Consider the following 19,781-nt stretch of genomic DNA (forward strand, 5'->3'; position numbering starts at 1 on the left):
GCTGCCTTCTGTGGTAGGAAAGAACTGTGTGATGCTTTAAGTTCATTATTTACAGATAAAGAAACAGTATGCCATCACTGGTGCCATGTACTCACTGTGTTCCATGACATTTATTATAGGCAGAGAATTTTTTGTGGGCCTTTCCAAAAGGACAAATCAACGAGGTGCTGAAATCTTGGCTGATACTTTTAAGGTAGGTAAAGTTAGACCATTGATGCCTGGCATACAATAATTAATAAGTATTCATAGTCACATTGAATCAGCATGTCATGAATAATGGTATCTATATACCAGCTCTGCAAAATAATTCCTAATATTAGTACATTTGCTAGAAGTTTTAAGAGCTGTCAAATTCAAATTTCTCAATAAATAGTTTGCATTGAGCTACCATAGCCATAAAAGACAAAGTTTTGGACATCTTCTGTTTCTTTCCCACTGGAAAATCAGACAGCCACCTGACAGATTTCCTGCACAATTAATGACTTCCCAAAAATCTGGAGACCCAACTGACTCAAAGATGAAACATGGATTTTTCACAGTGGAATCAAGGCTCACTTGTACTTAGTACCTACTATGTGCTGGAAACTGGGCTAGATATTACACATCTTTTCAAGGTCCCTTTAATTCCATTGATTATTAATAGATTGGCTTGGCTCACCAGACTGCGTAGGAAGCTCTTTCCCCTTGAGGACGTGAGGCTCTAGTTTGCACAGGATACTCCGACATAACTTTCCAGAGTTATTGATCCACTCCATGGATCAACCAGCAAAACAAGCTGTTGACATAATCACACATCTGGAAGGAGGCTCTGCACTTTCTTCTTAAAAGTAGTCTCTATTGGGGTGCCTGGGTGGCTAAGTCAGTTAAGTGTCCAACTCTTGATTTTGGCTCAGGTCATAATTGATCTCAGGGTCCTGAGATGGAGCTCAGCGCCTGGCTCCGTGCTGGGCATAGAGCCCACTTAAGATTCTCTCCCCTTCCATCTCTGCCCCTCCCTACCCCCATACATGGGCTCACTCTCTTTCTGGAGGGGGAAAAAAAGTAGTCTAAGTAGTCTTTATTTAACTGGCAACACCAAAACCTACAGATCCCAGTTTTTCTTTCAATATTCAGGGTCCCTGGTAGCCTCCCTAAAAACAGCCATGTTTTGGGCAGGGTTAAATCAGTTGTAAAACTATTCTGCAATGCCAAACTGCTTGTTTCTATTACACACATAGGACTATGCCGTCTCCACAGTCCCAGTGGTTGATGCTTTGCATTTGAAGAGTTTCTGCAGCATGGCTGGGCCTAACCTGATCGCAATTGGATCCAGTGAATCTGCGCAGAAGGCCCTAAAGGTAGATACAAAACTATGCTCCTTCAAAATGCAGCCGGCAATGCCTGCCGCTTGGCTTTTCTCATTCTGTCTACTGGGTGGGCAGCAGGCAGGAGTGGCGGGATGAGAACAGGCTGGTACTCAAGCTTTCTCAGATCAACACCGTCGTGACCTCTCATTCATTGGGAATCAGGAACACCTGAATGTAAGAAGAACTCTTCACTGCTGAACTGTTCATACACAGGGATCCTCGAAAGGCCGTGACTTAGAATAAGAAATACCAAGCACATCACTGTTACTTTCTCTGGGGAAAAGGAAGGCATGCCACCCACCAGTAGCACTTTCCTTAAGTAAGATAATACACAAGGGGATCTTATATTATTCTTATCCTTTTGTGTGTCTGAAATATTTCATAATAATCCTTCAGAAAACCATGATTCATAAATACATAAAAAATTTAACTGCTTGTATCTGGAATACTAAAATTTTAGGACAAGAATTTGTCTCATTTCACGGGTGAGAATAGGAAAGCCCAGAAAAAATTATGATTTGCCCAAATCACAGAGCTAAGTCAAGAGTGGAAGTCATCGAAACCTTCCACTGCGACATGCTTTTCCTTCTCTGTAATAGCCCCGCAAGATGATAGGGATCCTCCATCATGCCAAAGACCTTGTCTGTTTTGCTCACCATTGTTCTCTTTCATGCTTGGCCCATGGTGGACCCTTAACAAATATCAGATGAATGGATGAATAAGTAAATGAGAGAGGTGGTATTATTTCCATTGTGCAGATGAGAACTAGATCAAAAGACTCACCCCAAGCCACAAGGCTAACACCACATGGTGGGCTGGGATTACCATCTCTTCCTCACGACTTATGAAAGGACCAAAGACAGAAGCTTCTTTCAGGCAAAGAGAGGAAATCTGTGTGTCCCAAGGTGCACAGTTAATTTTTTTGCCCTTTTAGGCCTTTACTTGTCTATCTCAGTGCTAGCCTTGGTGCATTTTGTCTCAGAAAAAATCCTGGCCTTCCAAATGCTGAGTTCCCCCCACCCCCTGGACTTCCTGTAGCTTCTTCAGCCTGCTCTCCTGGCCTTTCCATCTTCCTTTACTCGTACTGTATCTTTGACTGTATTCCTAGGACTTTTAACAATTAATGCTAAACAGCCTGCCTCAGAATTTGAATTAGGTGGTTTTTTTTTTTTTCTGTGTTTCCTTTAGAGAATGCCTCTTGTTTGTTCATCTAGAAGGCTGTGTCAACTTTCCACATATAGGAAAGGTGGTGTCTTGAAAGATAATATTTGATAGATGGTAAAAATATTTGATAGATGGTATCACTCAAAGGATCTAGGAGGATTATTTTTCTCCTCAGGGACTAACTGTGGTGTCTATCTGTGGCAGCTGGGTTGGTCAGCGCATGTCTGAGATTGAGTGTAAGGGAAGAAGAGGGCTGAAGCTGGCCTATCCTGGGCTCTTTTGTTAATTAGCAGATGGAACATCCTCTGGGTAGACAGATTACAAAAAGTAGCTCCATCTGCAATTCTGGGTAGACTGGATCCCTAACTCGAAGAGCTTGGTTCCTAATTCAGATAGGACCCTAACTTAAATAGTCTGGAGAAACTAACACATAACGAATTAAGAGATAATACAATATGGTTAACTAGCAAAACACTGTGTGAAGTAGCCCTAACTGCTATTCACAGGAGAAGATGGAGCTCCCTGGGGCCAGATGTTCAGAGAGAATCTCATAGACAAAAATGGGGCTAGAAGGGTTTGCCAAGGCAGTGAGACAGTGTTCCAGGTGGGGACACAGTATAGACAAAGACTGAGCCAGATACGTACATGAGATCTGAGCAAACCAATAAAGCAAACTGATAAAGAGTTTTCCTGTGGGCTCCTGGAGATATGGCTGGATGGAGCAGGTGAAGTCTGAAGAGGTAGCGACTTAAAAGTGAGGAAAAGATGGGTTTATCTCCATGAAGCAGGAGTCTGGGTTCTGAACAGAAGGGTCTATATTGCTTTAGAGATGTTGAACCACCATTCCTTTCGGGAAAAAAAAGTTGGGGTGGGGGGAGAGAGGGAAGGAGAAGATGCTGTAATCAGAAAAGAGGACCGCTGATAACCTAGAAAAAGAAAGCCAAGCCCCAAGTCCCATTGTATGCCTTGGATTCACTACCATTTCTCCACTCGTATTTCCCATCTCATCATCAAGTCAAGTACTCTAAGATCACTTCTTTTAAGGGCATCTGGTGTGGACTTTATAGTCCTAGTTCTTGTAGAGTTTGAGTTAGTGTTAATAATGATATTCACTCTATACTTGAAACCTTCTGTGTCAGAAGCTATAAATAATCCTCACTTAGTGGAATGGTATTCACTTTTCAGAGATCATATTTTCCATCAGCAAATGTGCTTCCTAAACTGTGGGCCCATAGAGTTGGCAAATACCCACCTGCCGTGTTTCTAGCATCAGAAAGACTCTCTTACCTTGTAGCGAAAGCCAAGGAATAAATTGAATGGAAGAATAACGAGATCTCCATTCAGGCATGTTCTCAGGTCGGAACTAGGTGGTTTGCTGAAATTCCCATTTAATGAGCTGAATTGTTTATGTATTTGAGAACAGTTTTGGCTCTTGTATTAGAAAGTCAATAAAATTGATAGTGTGGTAAGTCCTACTACTAATTTGAAGATAATAATACTAATATAAGTAGGCAGAAAGACAAATGGATAGAGACAGACCATTTGCACATAGTGAAATGTATCAGTTTTATTTTTTTCCATTTTATAGGTGAAAATACGGAGATCTGATGAAATAAAACATTTTACATACAGTCCTCTGGAATCAGATTTCCCAGGTCTTAATTTTCCTCTCCCCAATTGTCCACCCCACTCCACACTCATTCTTCTTTTTCCAATTATTTTGCTATAAATTTGTTTCAGTTGCGCTTCTTCTCTCTCCTCCCCTCTCTCCAACTATCCACTACCTCTTCACATTTCTGCTGTGGCGTCCGGGATCTGACCTATGATGAACAATGTGAGTTTAGTCCCAGATGTCTGTTTTTCCCTTACAGATTTTGATTTTTCTATAGAGAAGCTCGTGGCCACTTGGGCATCTCTTTGAAGGACATAACCCTTAAACGGAGGTGAACTGTGCCTTCCTGTGCCATATACTGAGAGCTTGAGTACTTCCCACATCTGTCACTGCTTGCTGAATACTTGCTTCTTTCAGAGCCAGAAAACTACTTTTTACATATTCATGCAAAGCAGAGAGCCCAAGGGTTTCTGGATAGTCTTATTGCCTTTGAAACACTTTGTAATGTGTTGCAGTCGATTCTTGGTTAATGAAGTAGAATCTTATAGAGATAGTCTCATACCTGTCTAAGTTGTAGTAGATTTAATAGTGTGTGCATTGTATATTTAAATGAAATCATCAACCTAGGAAGACTTTAGTGACTCTCTGCTGAAAAATCCAGAACACGTTTAACACAGGGCACATTTAATACACATTTAAAAAAGAGTATATTTAATGAAGGGAAGGAAGAAAGGAGGACATATTATTACTGCATTTTACTGCTGATACAGCCAAGGTACTGGAGGTTGATTTGAGCAAATACTCAGACATTTAACATCAAGTCTTATCCTAGAAATACTATTATCTCAGCAAAATCCATCTTCAGAACAACATGTCTCTTCTATAGTTTTTCCCCCACACTTTTTATTATTCTGCATGTGCCTCGGGGCATACCTTCATCCTGCCCTTCTCGCTATAAAAGAAAATCTGTACGATTAATTAATTCTTGCACAGGCAATAGACCTGTTAGTGCTCTTGCAGAAGGAATGTTTGCCTTCTCAAAGATGATGAGCACTCCAGTTGCTGCACATCTGCAACTGCTGGTCACAAACACAATTTGAGCAAAAGAAGTCAATCAACAAGAAGTACATATTCTTGGGGTGCCTGGGTGGCTCAGTCAGTTAAGCATCTGCCTTCAGGTCATGATCTCAGAGTCTTGGGATCAAGCCCCATCTCAGTCCCACATGGCATAGGGTTCCCTGCTCAGCAGGGAGTCTGCTTCTCCCTTTCCCTCTGCCCCACCCCCTCTGCTCATGCTGTCTCTGGCTTTCTCTCTCTCAAATAAATAAATAAAATCTTTTAAAACAAAATTTAAAAGTAAAAAAATACACAAATTCTATTATGTCTTTCATTTAAACAAGAGACAAAACTATGCTATTAACAATCAGAATAGTGGTAATTTAAGGAGTGAGGGAGTCGAGTAGCCGAGGGGGCTACTTTGTATGTTTAATTTTTAAAGTGTACAAAAATATGCATATAAGGTATTATTGGAAGTGGGCTGAGATGAACTTCCAGTAATTTTCCAATAGTGGGCTCTAACTCTTAAACCTCTGCTTTACCTTCTACATGATTCCTGTCTTTACTGCAGACTAACCTCTTTTTAGTGTATTAATTAAGAAAAAAAAAGACAAAGGTCGTACTCCTTGAGCAACAGCTCCCCATTTTCCCTCCCCCTATTTATACCTTAAATATATACAGGTTTTAATTGTCGGTTATACCTCAGTAAAACTGGGGAGGCAAAGTCATGGCAAAGAGTAGATTTGCACCACATCCCATCCAATTTTTCCTAAATCCATTCCAAAATCGACTTCCTTTCCAGGAACCTGGATTAATTACATGCTCTCTGTCATAAGAGGATAGACTGTAATTCTTGCCCTCTGGAGGGACTCACTGTATTGATTTTTAACTCAATCTCCTTGGTAGCTTTCAGTCCTCTAGTCAATTAGGGGGAAAAAAAAGAAGTGAAGAAAGGTGAACAAAGGGAGAAAGGCAGAGAAGATGGGAAGAGGTGGGGGAGTGACATTTAGCTAAAACTTTCCCCAGCTGGGGGGAACTTTCTCCCCAAGCTGGGGGGCTCTGCCATCTGCTGGCCAGGCAGCAAGGAGATCACCCTTGCCTTTCTAACCCCTTGTGGAAACCAATTCTTTTCCCCTTTTGGCATCTGCAGTTTTGTTTGTTGGCCTTTTTTTTTTTTTTTTTTTAGCTTAAGAAGTCCATTCTTTTGTATCACGATGAATTATTATTTTAAAATGCTTTTGATAGAAGTACTGAAAGGATGTAGTAAGAAAAGAATTATGAGATCACCACTCCTTTTTTGTCTTTGTCATGTAAATGTAGCTGAAATCTAGTAAGTGGAATTCCAGTAGACTTGTAATTTTAAATTGATGCTCATAATGTATCTTGATGGAAATGTCTTTTGGTTTCTTATCTACTTCCTGAAATAACTAGCTACATTTATAAGATTCCTTGAATGAGCACATGGGCTGCTTTGCAGCTAATTTAAATTGCATAGCACAAAGCATGTTTTTCTCTTTTGAATGACTAACTATATAATAGAGGTCACTCAGACAGTATTTCCTCTCATTTTTTGACTCAGCTTCAGCATTGATTTTATGTCCAAAAATGTCCATGTTATTTTATAGATGGTCATATAAAGAAAGAAGATGGAAAAACCCTTAATGTGTTTGGATTTTGTATGTTTTTTTATTGCCTGGAATTTCCTTTGATGACAACTGGAACAACAAATAGCAAAAACCAAAAGACAGAATGAGAGGTAACTAGTATCAACAGGGTGATTGAAATGGAAAAATAAAGACTCTGCATTTCAAGTTGTTGTTGTCACAGGGAATTACAGTGTGTAGCCACAGAATTTCCCACTTTGGGTCTTTACTGTGAAACGCATGCTGACAATCCCATTGTGGGTTTAATTTAGTCTTCATATTTGGTTGTCTGTTCCAGTTGTATTCACCAGATCCACAAAACAATGATTAAAAAAAGAAAAAAACTACCATGCCTGAATTAAGAAATTAACAGAAAACCAAACAGCCTCTGAGTTTGTAACAACTGTTGATGCTGCTTTTCCTGGCAGCAGTTGTCTTATCTGACGATATTCCCAGAGCTGTATGCCAACAAGGCTGGGGTGGCCAAAATAAAATACTTGGCATAATAGGGCCATAAATAATCTGAAGCTATGAGACCAAAACAGCCATGCTGAATTTCGGCACCAGTTCCAAAGCAGGAAGAAGGCAAAATTGGCCAAGTAGGAGAAAGGGAATAATAATAGTGTTTTTATTCTCTTGAGCTTTCAAGAAAATTTCAGAGAAAAAAAGAGGAAGAAGTTAGATTTAAAGTGCTGTTCACTCTGTCCATTATATGATGGGACATTGATAAATATTCAGCAGGCTTTGTGGGATGTTAGAGGGGGAATTCAAGCATCTGTTGGATGGCCTTTGAATCCAAGACTCTTACTTTCAAGAGAAAAGGCCTAAGTGACCTTAAATTAGTGGTTTTTAATGAGAGGTGTGGCTTAAAAACCACCTGAGGAACTTTCTGAGAACACACTGACCTGGACCTGCCTCAGAAAATCCTAATGTTCTGGGTCTGGATCGCATCTCCATTTCTGAAAAGCTCTATAGGTGATTCTAAAGCACAGACCAGTTGAGAGCCATGGCCTTCGAGGATTTCTGCAACTTCCAAAAGCACCTACTTAGAATCCTGAATAATGCACACCTGAAGAAGCAACGACTATATATCATAGGTACAAGGGTATGTATTCCAAGTTTCAATAAAAGTAGAGCAAGTGTCATGATTAAAGCCATCAAAAGCTAGAAACTCCTTACCTTTTTGCTACCTAGAGTTCAACATTGTATGACTTAAAATATAATACCTAACTGGATAATAACTCAAATGCCATCATCTACTCCATTTGGCATGCTGAAATTCCTTATTAAAATATTTCAAATGACCAAAAATTGCTCCTATCATTTTCTGAGGACGGGATATTTGTCTTTGACTCATGTTTCTATATTCCCTCCCCTAACACACACACACACACACACACACACACAGGGAAAAATCTAATAGGACCTGATCTCTGGGTGTGAAGATTTGTGCCAAAGAGACAAAAAGGTTAAACTTCACACCATTACTGATGTTAAACAAGAACTTACGTTTAAAAATAATCATGTTGATTCTAGTAAAGAAGCGTAGTTATCTAAAGAGCCAAAATGGCAATAAGTGCTAAGCTGGTAACTTAGAATCCCAGTTCATGGGTTGTCCTTCTGGCTCTGCCCCCAGCTCTCCCTGTGTGACCCTGTCTCCTGTACTCAGTCTCATCCTGAACAAACAGAGTTGAACCAGCCTCACTAGGAAATGAGAGCTTCATTCCTTCCCACCGGAAGCTTCAGGATGGGCAGTTAAGGTGAAGGACTGTGTCTTGAACATGTGGATGTGCAAACACCTGGCAAAAAGTAGCAACCATTTAATTTTAGAGCACCAGCCATAGGGATAGTTCCAAAGTGGGTTGACTGTAGACTCTTGACCACAGTGACATGTTCTTTCAATGGCTATGGGTGATGGGAGACTTGTGCATAGCTGAATATCTTCATGCGTGTTTGAGGATAGAAAACCACAGAAGACTCCAACCTAATTCCATTTTTCTTTGAGGAGGCACCAACTGAATAACTATCAAATTGGATATCTAACAAACAGCATCATTTTCTAATTTATACATAAAAATCTAATTGGAAAAAAGGTGACACTTAGGGGCACCTGGTTGGCTCAGTCAGTTAAGCACCTGACTCTGGATTTCAGCTCGGGTCATGATCTCAGGGTGGTGAGATTGAGACCTGCATAGGGCTTCGCACCCAGCTTAAGATTCTCTCTCTCCCTCTCCCGTTGCCCCTCCCCCTCCCACATGCGCTCTCTCTCTCCCCTCTAAAAAAAAAAAAAAAGGTGAAGCTTCCAAAACCTTTCCTTACTATTCCTTTTGCAGAAAGACTTTTTAAAAGGCAATAGGAAAAAATAAAACAGCGGGCAATTGGCAAGAGTCATAGATGAGCTTGAAACTTGAGCTCCCTGACCCCCATCCAGCAGTGCTCTTTATTGAACAGCAACTCTATGAAAGATTCTATCCCAAGCACAGGGAACACTGAGATGAGTAAGAAACAGTCTCTGCCCTCAAGGCCCCTCTGGCTTAATTGAAGAAACAGGACACGACATTAAAAGATAAATACTGTCATAGTGTGACACAAGATTCATGACAAGTAGGTGTGGGGTTCCCCAGAAGGGGTAGGAGTTCTAAGGAGGAAGTGATCACAGGAGGTGGGAGTCAAAGTGCAAGTGGACCAGAATGAACAGCAAGCCTGTCCTGTCGTAGAGGAGGAGTGGCGATTGCAAACAGGATAGCGGGGGGAACATCTATTTTATAATCAACAGACAATGGCTGGAGCAAGGGCTGGGTGCAGGGGGGAATAAAAAGTTAAGCTTCCAGATATACGTTGGGGCTGATCCAGAGGCCAAGGAATGAGGATTTTCTTCTCTTCGGACTGTGGGGAGGCCCCCAGAATTTTTTAGCAGAGGTGTGAAAGCTGAAGGTGGTATTTTAGAAAAATTCTATCTGGCCATATGCCTGTAATGATTGAAGAAGCATAGAGATTAGAAGTAATAAAATTAGTTAGGTGCCATCACACTGTCCAGAAATAAAGAGGAGAGTCTGGACTAGAGAAGTAGCTGTGAAAATAGAAAGGGCCGTGCAGAAGCGAGTTCCATTTAGAGAAGTAACAGAACACTGTGACTGAGGGATTGGAGGGGCACAGGAGAAAAAAGGAGCAGATCAGCACTTTGCCAGTTATTTATAGAACTCCCGTGCTGTACCAGGCCTTGTACTAGGTCCTAGGGGGCCAGTGAGGAACAAAATGACTTCAGAAATGACTACCAGATGGGGTGACTTGGGTGGAATTTTTGGAAAAGAGTTCCACCTCTCCCTGTCACCATGAACTCAATCCTCCCCATCTACACAGGAACAAACCATAGAAAATCTTTGGGCAAAAGTATGTTGTGGGATTTCACTGACCTAGATTCACATTTTGGAAACTGAGCTATACTCAGACATACTCAACTGACAGTGGCTTGGGTAGACATCCCATGTCTAAGCTTGTAACACACTAACGGGGTTGGCTCCCATTTCAGTTTCCATTGGCAGCAGTCAGTGGCTCATCCAAATTTGGAGTCTCTGTCCTTTACTCTTTTCTGTTTATTTTTTATCTTTATCTACTCACCCTAAAGGCATAACAAAAAATCACTTAAACATATTACATGCTCTCCATCTCCACTGGTGTCCTATTGTTTTTTGGCTGAATTGAGTTGGCCAAAGACTGCCCCACCCCAAAAAGGATGTGTGTTGTGGGCTGAAATTTGCATCACAGCATGACCTGCGTGACACTCTCCACCATGTCAATGCCAGTACCCTTGATGTTGAAAGGATTAGGAAATGTATCAGTTGAGCTAGAGGGAGGATGGTTGAGTTTTGGGTTACTGTTTCTCCGTGGAAATCACATGTATTAAATGACTTAGGTGTTGATGAGTATCCTGTTGCTTGGCTGAAGGTTAATAAAGCATATGGTAAAACATCAACACTAAATTAGAAGTGACATTTTAACCCTGAATTACACTCCAGCCTCTAGGAAAAGCATCCATACTACCTCAAAGAACACCAGGATTTGGGCCATCCTTAGAAATAATGATATGCAAGAGAAACAAATTCAGTTTGCCACCACCTTCCGGCAGAACCATTCCACTAGTAATATTACCCTGCTATTAATAATCACTTACTGGGGCGCCTGGGTGGCTCGGTTGGTTAAGCATCTGACTCTTGGATTTGGATCAGGTCCTGATCTCGTGGCGTGTGAGATGGAGCCTCATGTCAGGCTCCATGCTCAGTAGAAGTCTGCTTGGATATTCTCTCCCTCTGCTCCTTGCCCCACTTACTCATTAGCCCTCTCTCTCTCAAATAAACATTTAAATCTTTTTTTATTAATTATTTTTATTAACATATAATGTATTATTTGTCCCAGGGGTACAGGCCTGTGAATTGTCAGACTTACACACTTCACAGCACTCACCATAGCACATACCCTCCCCGATGTCCATAACCCAGCCACCCTATCCCTACCCCCCAACCCCCCAGCAACCCTCAGTTTGTTTTGTGAGATTAAGAGTCTCTTATGGTTTGTCTCCCTCCCCATCCCATCCTGTTTTTTCCTTCTTCCCTACCATGAAATCTTTTTTAAAAAATAATCACTATCTTTATTTTTATCTTTCAAAATGTTATATTAGTCCAGCAATATGTAAAAGTATTTCTAAATCTACTTTTCATTGATGGTCACTGGATGCTGTGGTTGGGGCCCGCTGTTGCTCAAACACTATCTGTCTACAGATATATTTTTTTTTAAAAAAGGGGGAAGCTTTGCAGGTGTTACAACAGCCATTCCCTTTTAATCTCTTTCTGAAGTGGGATTAAGTTCAAAGCTGTGACCACATATCCAGAGGTGACTCATCATATAGAGTTTCAACCAAAAAAAAACAAGACAAAAAAAACAACAATTGGAAGCCAAATGAAAGGTGTTGAGTCTATTGCATTTCATGCACATTTTCTCATCACTCATTTGTTTTTCCATCCACACTCTGGCAAGGGATAAGAACTCAATATTTCTCAATATACAACTAGTAGTAGTTGTAATATCTGTAGCAGTAATAATACCTTTTAGGTGTAAAAATCAGGTTAATTTAATTTGAGAAGTCTGAGTTAGTGGCTTTCAAATTTTAGTGTACCCAAGAATCACATAAAGTGCACATTTGAAATGCACATCACATTCCTCGGATTCACCAGGACAAATTCTGATTCAACAAGGCTGAGAAGGAACCCACGTCAGGATTTGGATGTAGGTAACCCATAGATTCCCCTGTGAGCAACTCTGGGTCTGTCTGGAATTCACCAGATAGCAGTTCCTACACTAGGATATGAAGGCAGGGGGAGAAAATTCATTCTAAAAGTAAATTGCTATGTCCTTGAAAAGAAAACGTCATGAACTATCATTCAGAATAATATCATACTGAGTAAAATAACTGGCACTTCAGAGAAAGAGCTCTCATGTGAACGAAAATGCAGACTTCTACTAGATTATTGAAATACAACTGCTTAGGAAGAACTCTCTATTCTCTAAAATGCTGTGTCTTTTTCAGGGGAAATGCTTATAGAGTAAAAGATACATATCATGTGTTCCATCTCTCTCTGTTGGTAACACTTGCATGTTAAAAACAATGTATCTGGGGGCGCCTGGGTGGCTCAGTGGATTAAGCCGCTGCCTTCGGCTCAGGTCATGATCTCGGGGTCCTGAGATCGAGCCCCGCATTGGGCTCTCTGCTCCGCAGGGAGCCTGCTTCCTCCTCTCTCTATGCCTCTCTTTCTGCCTGCCTCTCTGCCTACTTGTGATCTCTCTGTCAGATAAATAAATAAACTCTTAAAAAAATAAAAATAAATAAATAAAATAAAAACAATGTATCTGAAATGAGTTATTGCTCTAATTCTCATTGGGCACATAGGCCATCAGACTTGAATAGAAAAGTCTTCATTTCTTCTGAGCTCTGAAGTCCTGGGGCTTGAAAATAAACATGATACTAAATTCATCAAGTAAGGCAGGGCACCTTAGTGGCTCCGTCAGTTAAGCATCTACCTTCAGCTCAGGTCATGATCTCAGGGTCTTAGGATCAAGCCCCTCGTTGAAGCAGAGAGTCTGCTTTTCCTTCTCCCTCCTCCACCCATTTGTGTGTGCACACTCTTTCAATAAATAAATAAAACCTTATGAATGAATGAATTCTTCGAGTAGGAATAGAGGAAGAAGGAGGGAAACCCAGGTGTCTGTCTGGGTAAGAAGTTTGTCTGGTCCCATCCCTGAGCTTGATAGGGAGAATTTGAGAAGAGCCCCTGGAGAGCAACCAGAGCGAGTTCAAGTCCGGGATTCAGTGACCAGTGTTGATTACACAGAAGGGTGTGGCACAGGCGTTGATAGGCAACTCCTCCCTGCTGTTCAGTAAAGGTTGAACTCTAATTGTGTCTTACATAAAATTGCGTTAGGAGATTTTAGGAGGATTTTAAGAGTTATTGAAATGCTAAAATGTGTGCTAAAAATGATTCAGTCACTCAGCATTCAGCAAGTATGTACTGAGTGTCTACCACATGCCAAGCACCACTGCAAAACACTGCTCAAGGGGCCAGTGGTCCCTGGAAGCTTTTAAATAATCTGTCTTTCTGGGATGACTTGTGTACCTTGACTTAATTGGATTCAAACAGTATGTCAGTCACCAAAGCGATCAAAATATATATAATGGTGATGTAAAAATACATTATTTTCTGAGTCCATGGATGACCCCAGCTCGTTGCCTTTCCCAGTTTCTTATACCACCCTTCCTTTTTATTAATTGAACCTTGAGTTTTAAGTGAGCACATTGCCACTTGAAAGAAAGTGGAAGAAAGTCCACATTTCTCAGCTTCCTTTGGGCAAGGCATAGCAATGAGACTCAGTATTGCCAATGAGAGAAAAGTAGAAGTGCTGGGTATGAAATCCAGGCCGTGGACTGAAAGGGAGGAGTCGTGCCTTTTTCCCTTTTCTGAATCTCGCTGCTTGAAACAAAGGCTGTGATGGCTGGAACACCACAGCTATTTTACACCAGGAGGACAGGAGCATGCTCAACCCTAGGTCTGGAAGAGCAAAAAGCTAGAAGACCCTGGATTCGTGATGACTGTCAAGTGACGACACAGCATTATGACCTCAAAACTCTTCACAAGGGATAGAGGAAGTTTTTTTTAAAGGGGGGCAGGTCATTTCTATTATAGCCAAATTAAGTCTGTTACAGCCAAATGGAGATAAGGCTTTTGTTTGCCTTAGGCAGAAAGAGAAAATTCAATTCAAGCTGCGTAAACAAGGGAGATTTATTGGTCCGTGTAGTTCTAAAGTAATGCAGACTCTACAGTGGGGTTGATTCATCTGCTCTTTGCCCTCCAAGAACCAGAATCTTTTGTGTCTCTTCCCCACCTAACACACAGAAAGCTGCCTCCCTTTCAGGACAGCACTGTGACTGCCGGCAGCTTCTGATGACAGGCTCGCACACCTGTATTCAGGGAGGGGAATATTCATCCTCTCAGAAAAGTAAGGACGCGTCTTTCAGATCTTGTCTGTTCTCATGAGTCTGAATTGGTCATCTGCCCATCTTTGAGCCACTGACTGTGAGCAAGGGCTCACTTACACCCGAGCTGCCATTTCCCGACTGCACGGAGACATGCCGGGCACCGCAGCCAACTCTCAGGGGCACCATGGCCTCTTTTAACATTTCAAAAATAGCACAGATATACCTGTCAGATAACACACACAATTCTACTGTTAGATCACTTGGGTCTAAATTCTTAAAAACCAAAGTGTTAGGGTTTGGGGGGAAACCTTTTTTGGGAACCCAGAAGGGTGGTTGTATTTTGTTTGTTTATTTTGGTTTTGGTTTGGTTTGGTTGACCTCAAGGCACCATAAAAATATTACTGAGACACCATGGGCTCTGTGAACTAAGAAAGGAACTGCTGGACCAGAACTGGGTAGAATTAACTTCCCCCAATTATGTGGGCTACACAAGGCAGTGTAGATATAATGAAAAGTGGGGTTGTTACTAAGAAAGCAGAGAAAAGTTGTGGGGAAAGCAACCAGAATGTTCACCAGACCCTCAGAAGAGCTAAACCCTGGCTTGCTCTTAGGGAGGGAATTATCTTTGTTTAGGAAAACACAGTGGGTCCTTTGGGGTGAAAGGTGCTATCCTTGAAGGTTTGGGGTCAGTAGACAATACAGCAAAAGAGAAAGCAAAAATGTCCTTTCTTAGAAACACTAGAACGGGGATACAGGACAAGAGAAGAGAAAAGGGAGTGAGAAGAGGCATTAGCCACAAGACAGAGTTGTCAAGTCTTTGAAGAACAGCAGCATTCAGTATAAATTTTAAGTGTTCATATTACTGAAATACTCCAACCTCCCAAATCTGGGAAAAATCTATGACTCTATGTGAGTAGGTTTTTTGAGGCAATCAAAAAAAGACTGAAGTCCCTGCCTATGATGACATGGTTGAAAAGAAGAGTAGCACCTGTAAAACAACTGTCTCTGAATGGATCTAATTCTCTGGAAGCTGGGGCCAGAGACAATATGAGAATATAAGCTCCCCTCTTTCTACCTCCTAACCTTAACCCCCAAGATAGGTAGAAATTATGGAAAGGGCATAGAATAGTTGTTCTTGATCCTGTCTACATATTAGAGTCACCTGTATAAAATGAATGTTTAAAAGGAAATACTGATGTTTTGTCTAACTGCAGACCAAGGAAATAAAAAATTTCTATGGTTGGGACCCAGAAATCTGTATTTTTTAAAAAGCTCCCCAGATGATTTTAGTCTGTAGCCATGATTGAGAACCACTAGCCAATGTAATATCTGTTGTATAATTCAAGGAATAGAGGTACAAGACATTCTAACTTAGATCCTGAAGAGAAGAGAGACCCCTTAAGGTGGAGGTGGAGGAGGGGCTAAGGAAGGAGTTGACATGGTTCCTTCTTGTCCCACTTAAATTGTCTCCACCAAACTAAGACCTAAGGGAAAGCCTGGACTGAGTCAGGAGAGCTAAGCTCTAGTCCTTACCTTGAAATTCCCTGGCTTTATATGCTTTTAGCTAAGTCAATTAATTTTTCGTCTCTGAATCTCTATAAAAGAGAAGTGGACTTGATAATTTCCAAATTTGTGCCCACTTCTCAAACTTATGATTCTTAGTATTCTATAAAATGACCTCACTTCCTCAGCTGCTCAGAGTACTTTATCAACATTCCCTCTCTGACAAGAGCAAAGACCACCACATCCAGAAGGAAACCAGTCTTTCTTCCCAACCCAAGGTAACTCCCCACACAAGAACAGACAAGGTGGGGATGGCTGTTTTCTTCATTAGCCGTGGGTTGGTTGTGATCATTTACAGGGTATTTCAGTTTCTGGGAAAAGATATATGGGGACAACAGCTGTTTTCTTAAACGCTTATCCCTTTCTTTTCAGGGCTCTTGTTAATTCAGAGGAAGAATAGAAGAGTAAATAGTATACTTACATGGAAATTTGATTTTTTTCTTTTTATGGTTGTTTTCCCTTCTCCTTCCCATAAATATCTGATCTTCTCCTAAGATAGAAATTTGACGAGTTTCTCCTAAAAACAGTGGTTTTTCAACCAGAGGCAACTTTGTCCCCCAGGGGACATTTGGTAATGTCTGGAGATATTTTTGTTACAACATGGTGAGTGGGAGAGTGGATGCTTCTGGCATGTAGTCCGTAGAGCCCAGAGACGCAACTAAACATCCTACGGTGCACAGGACGGGCCCTGTAACAGAGAACGATCTAGCCCAAAATATCAAGAGTGCTGAGGTGAAGAAACCCAGTCCTAAAATAGGAATGGGATTTGTCAGCCCTGTTTCGCAGGAATTGTCATTTCTGAGCATATCACAATTAAGGTGCTTCTAGAACCCTGATTAGAGACAGCAGTGACTCCTGAACGTCAAGTAGCCCATGCCAGCGAGAGTTTTCAGGAGCCGGGAATTAAGTAGCTATAGACAGTCCCAGTGTTTGGTAGATGTTTTGTATAACATTATTTTCAGATACTGGAACTACTTACTATACATGGACAAGAAGGAAGTAAATGTGAGATGATCACAGAAATTGAGTAACAAGGCCACTTGTAATTGCCTCTAGAGATTTGCATTACCAGCCTTTGAGGGAAGTGGAGCTGGGCCTCTGAGCCATGATGTTCAGCCTCTTTTCCTGACAGATTCAGTGGAGGTAAACGGATTTTGTTTGGAGTGTGTATGTTTTAAAAAAAGATCTGAAGAACTCACGTCAAACTTTTAATAGTGGTTACTAATAGGGAAAGAGGGAAGACAGAAGAGTAAGATGGGGCAGAGAAGGGAGAAAGAAGACTTCCATTTTCTAAAATCAGCTTTATTGAAATAAAATTTCCATATAATAGTATTTTATTTCATTACAAATTCAAACTTCACCCTTCAAATGTACAATGAGTTTTGACAAAGGTATAAAATTGTTTTACGTCTAATAGAACTTGAACTTTTCATAGTTGAATCTTTTACAAGAAGCATATGTGTTGTAATTTTGCTCATAATTAGTTTTTTTGTTTATAATTAAAACATGTTTTTAGAAGAATTGTCTGAAATCACATACTCCTACCTCACCTCATTTTGTAAAAGCGGCTTACGAAGATGCATGAAGGATAGAAAATAACCAGAAATAAAAGGGTAATATGATTTGAAAGGAAAACAATGATTTAACTCAAAGCCAAGGGTAGCTCAGTTAAGCATCCAATTCTTAATCTCAGCTCAAGTCTTGATCTCAGGGTCGTGAGTTCAAGCCCCACATTAGGTTCCATGCTGGACCTGGAGCCTATGTTTAAAAAAAAAAAAAAGATTAAATTGGAGCCAAGTTTAAGAATACAGACCATTGATTCTCATTTCATTCTTTACACTTAGGGCAATCAGACTTTAAGCTTCCAATTAGTCAGTGTGAAAAGGGAAACCCTTTTCACCTTATTTTGCCTGTTTGAGAGCTTTGTTGAATTTAAGCTCCTATTTAACAAACTCAGTTTGCCACCCTTCCTTCAAAGAGTTCGTGAGTTTCATAAATCCATTGAAGGTTAATCCCCAATCATTCCTTGCCCAAGAGGACACAAAAGTTATATGAGCCAGATTTTAAAGCTAAACTTACCCATGGCATTACCAGAGAGGTAACTTTCTATGAACAGCCAACTGAAGCTAATAACATCCACGAACCAAGTCTTATAAAACCATGAAATTTCCTGTGTAGGGCAGCGGATTCCCGGAGTCAGCTCCTACCAGCTTATGAGGCTGATTGTTAAATTTTCAGGTATTTTGAGGCACCTGGGTAGCTCAGTTGGTTTAGCGACTGCCTTCAGCTCAGGTCATGATCCCCAGGCCCTGGGACAGAGCCACATGTCAGGCTCCCTGATCAGCAAAAATCGACAGAAGCATTCTCTTGTGAGAATCAATTGGCAATATGAAATTTATATGTGAGAGTATTGACTTTTATTATTATTTATAAATTGTGTGTTACCCATCCTTCATATTGTAAAATTTATAATAAATTTATGTGGGTATATTATGCATGTATTTCCCCCTGCATTTACCAGCACACTACTGCTTGGAGCTAAAAATCTCAGAGTACAGACATACATTAAAGATTTTTTTTTTTTTAAACCATCTAGGTTAAGATATAATTGGAGGCCCCAGTGATGATTTTCTTTTATCTCGTTCCAGGAAAAAAAAAAAAAAAAAAAAACACTCTTTCATGAGGACAGATTCTTCTCTAACCCCAAGGCAACCTTTTCGCAAGGGTCAAGTAGACAGGGCAGAGGATTTTGAATGACTCTAAATCAAAGCAATAACAATTATTGTAAAAAAACTTAAATGCATGCCCTTCCGATGAGATAGCCAAGGAATATTTGCTCATAGAGAAAATAAGCATTAATCCACCAGTGGTAGGGTCAGACTGAGCAGGACTGATTAGGGGCATCATTGCAAAGTGCATGTGTTTGGTCATTTCCTCTCTCTCACTCTGGAGCCTACCTATCTTGAAGTGGTAATCCCCCTTAATCCACTGTCTTTTTCCATTCCCAGAGGCTTTGCTCTTCTATCATCTACTTGAAGAATATAAAACAGCTAGCTTTAAGAAAACCAATCCCTGTAGTTTAATAGAGAACTTCGATGGCTTCAGGAGCCAGACCTTCTCCATCTAAAAGCATTTAAATGCAAACTTGTAAAAATACATGCATATCAGGCACCTGGGTGGCTCAGTCAGTTAAGCATCTGCCTTTGGCTCAGGTCCTGGGATTGCATCCCACATTGGGCTCCCCGCTCAGTAGGGAGTCTGCTTCTCCATCTCCCTCTATGCCTCCCCTCCCCCCCACTCATGCTATCTCTTTCTCTCTCTCTCTTAAATAAATAAAATATTTAAAAAATAAAAAATAAAAATATATGCATGTCAAACAAGTTGTATCTACAAGAAAAATCAGCCCAAAGGCTGCAAGTTAGTGAGCTCAGAGTCTAGTCTTTCAAGGGATATTGGAGAGGTGGTAGTTTGGTGTGACAGGAAAAAAGTAGGGATTTGGAGGTTGATGTACCTGGACTTAAATCCTGGGTTTATTGTCTTAACATGTGACCTTAGACAAATTACTGAATTTCTCTGAACCTTAGTTTTCTCATTTGTAAAAATGGATAATTGTGAGAAATGAATGAAGAATAGATGGACCACCAGTGAATAGAAGATAGCTCAATAAATGGTCCAGTTGTTTCTTGCTATCGAATGACACAGGGAGCCTAGGAGATCCCCAAGCCCCCAGGACCCAAAGGAATTAATTTTTGAAGGTGGGATTAGGGTGCGGTTATCTGGGAAAGATAGCCAGGGCATGACTTCAGTATCTAAGTAGGCAACAAGATACTTCTTTATGAACAAGACTATAGAAGGTCTGTTTCTGCCACAGA

General features: G+C 40.8%; 1 protein-coding gene across 3 annotated transcripts in view; it reads left to right on the forward strand.

The window, feature by feature from the left end:
* The window catches only part of DDAH1 (dimethylarginine dimethylaminohydrolase 1), a 134,289-nt gene that overhangs the window by 100,355 nt on the left and 14,153 nt on the right, over positions 1-19,781 (forward strand). For all 3 annotated transcript variants that reach the window (XM_046028316.1, XM_046028314.1, XM_046028318.1), the window contains exons 3-4: positions 120-193; positions 1,218-1,337. In XM_046028316.1, the coding sequence (XP_045884272.1) occupies positions 120-193; positions 1,218-1,337 (194 nt within the window). The remainder of the gene's footprint in view (positions 1-119; positions 194-1,217; positions 1,338-19,781) is intronic.

Source organism: Meles meles, chromosome 1, assembly GCF_922984935.1.
Source record: "Meles meles chromosome 1, mMelMel3.1 paternal haplotype, whole genome shotgun sequence".
Taxonomy (NCBI): domain Eukaryota; kingdom Metazoa; phylum Chordata; class Mammalia; order Carnivora; family Mustelidae; genus Meles; species Meles meles.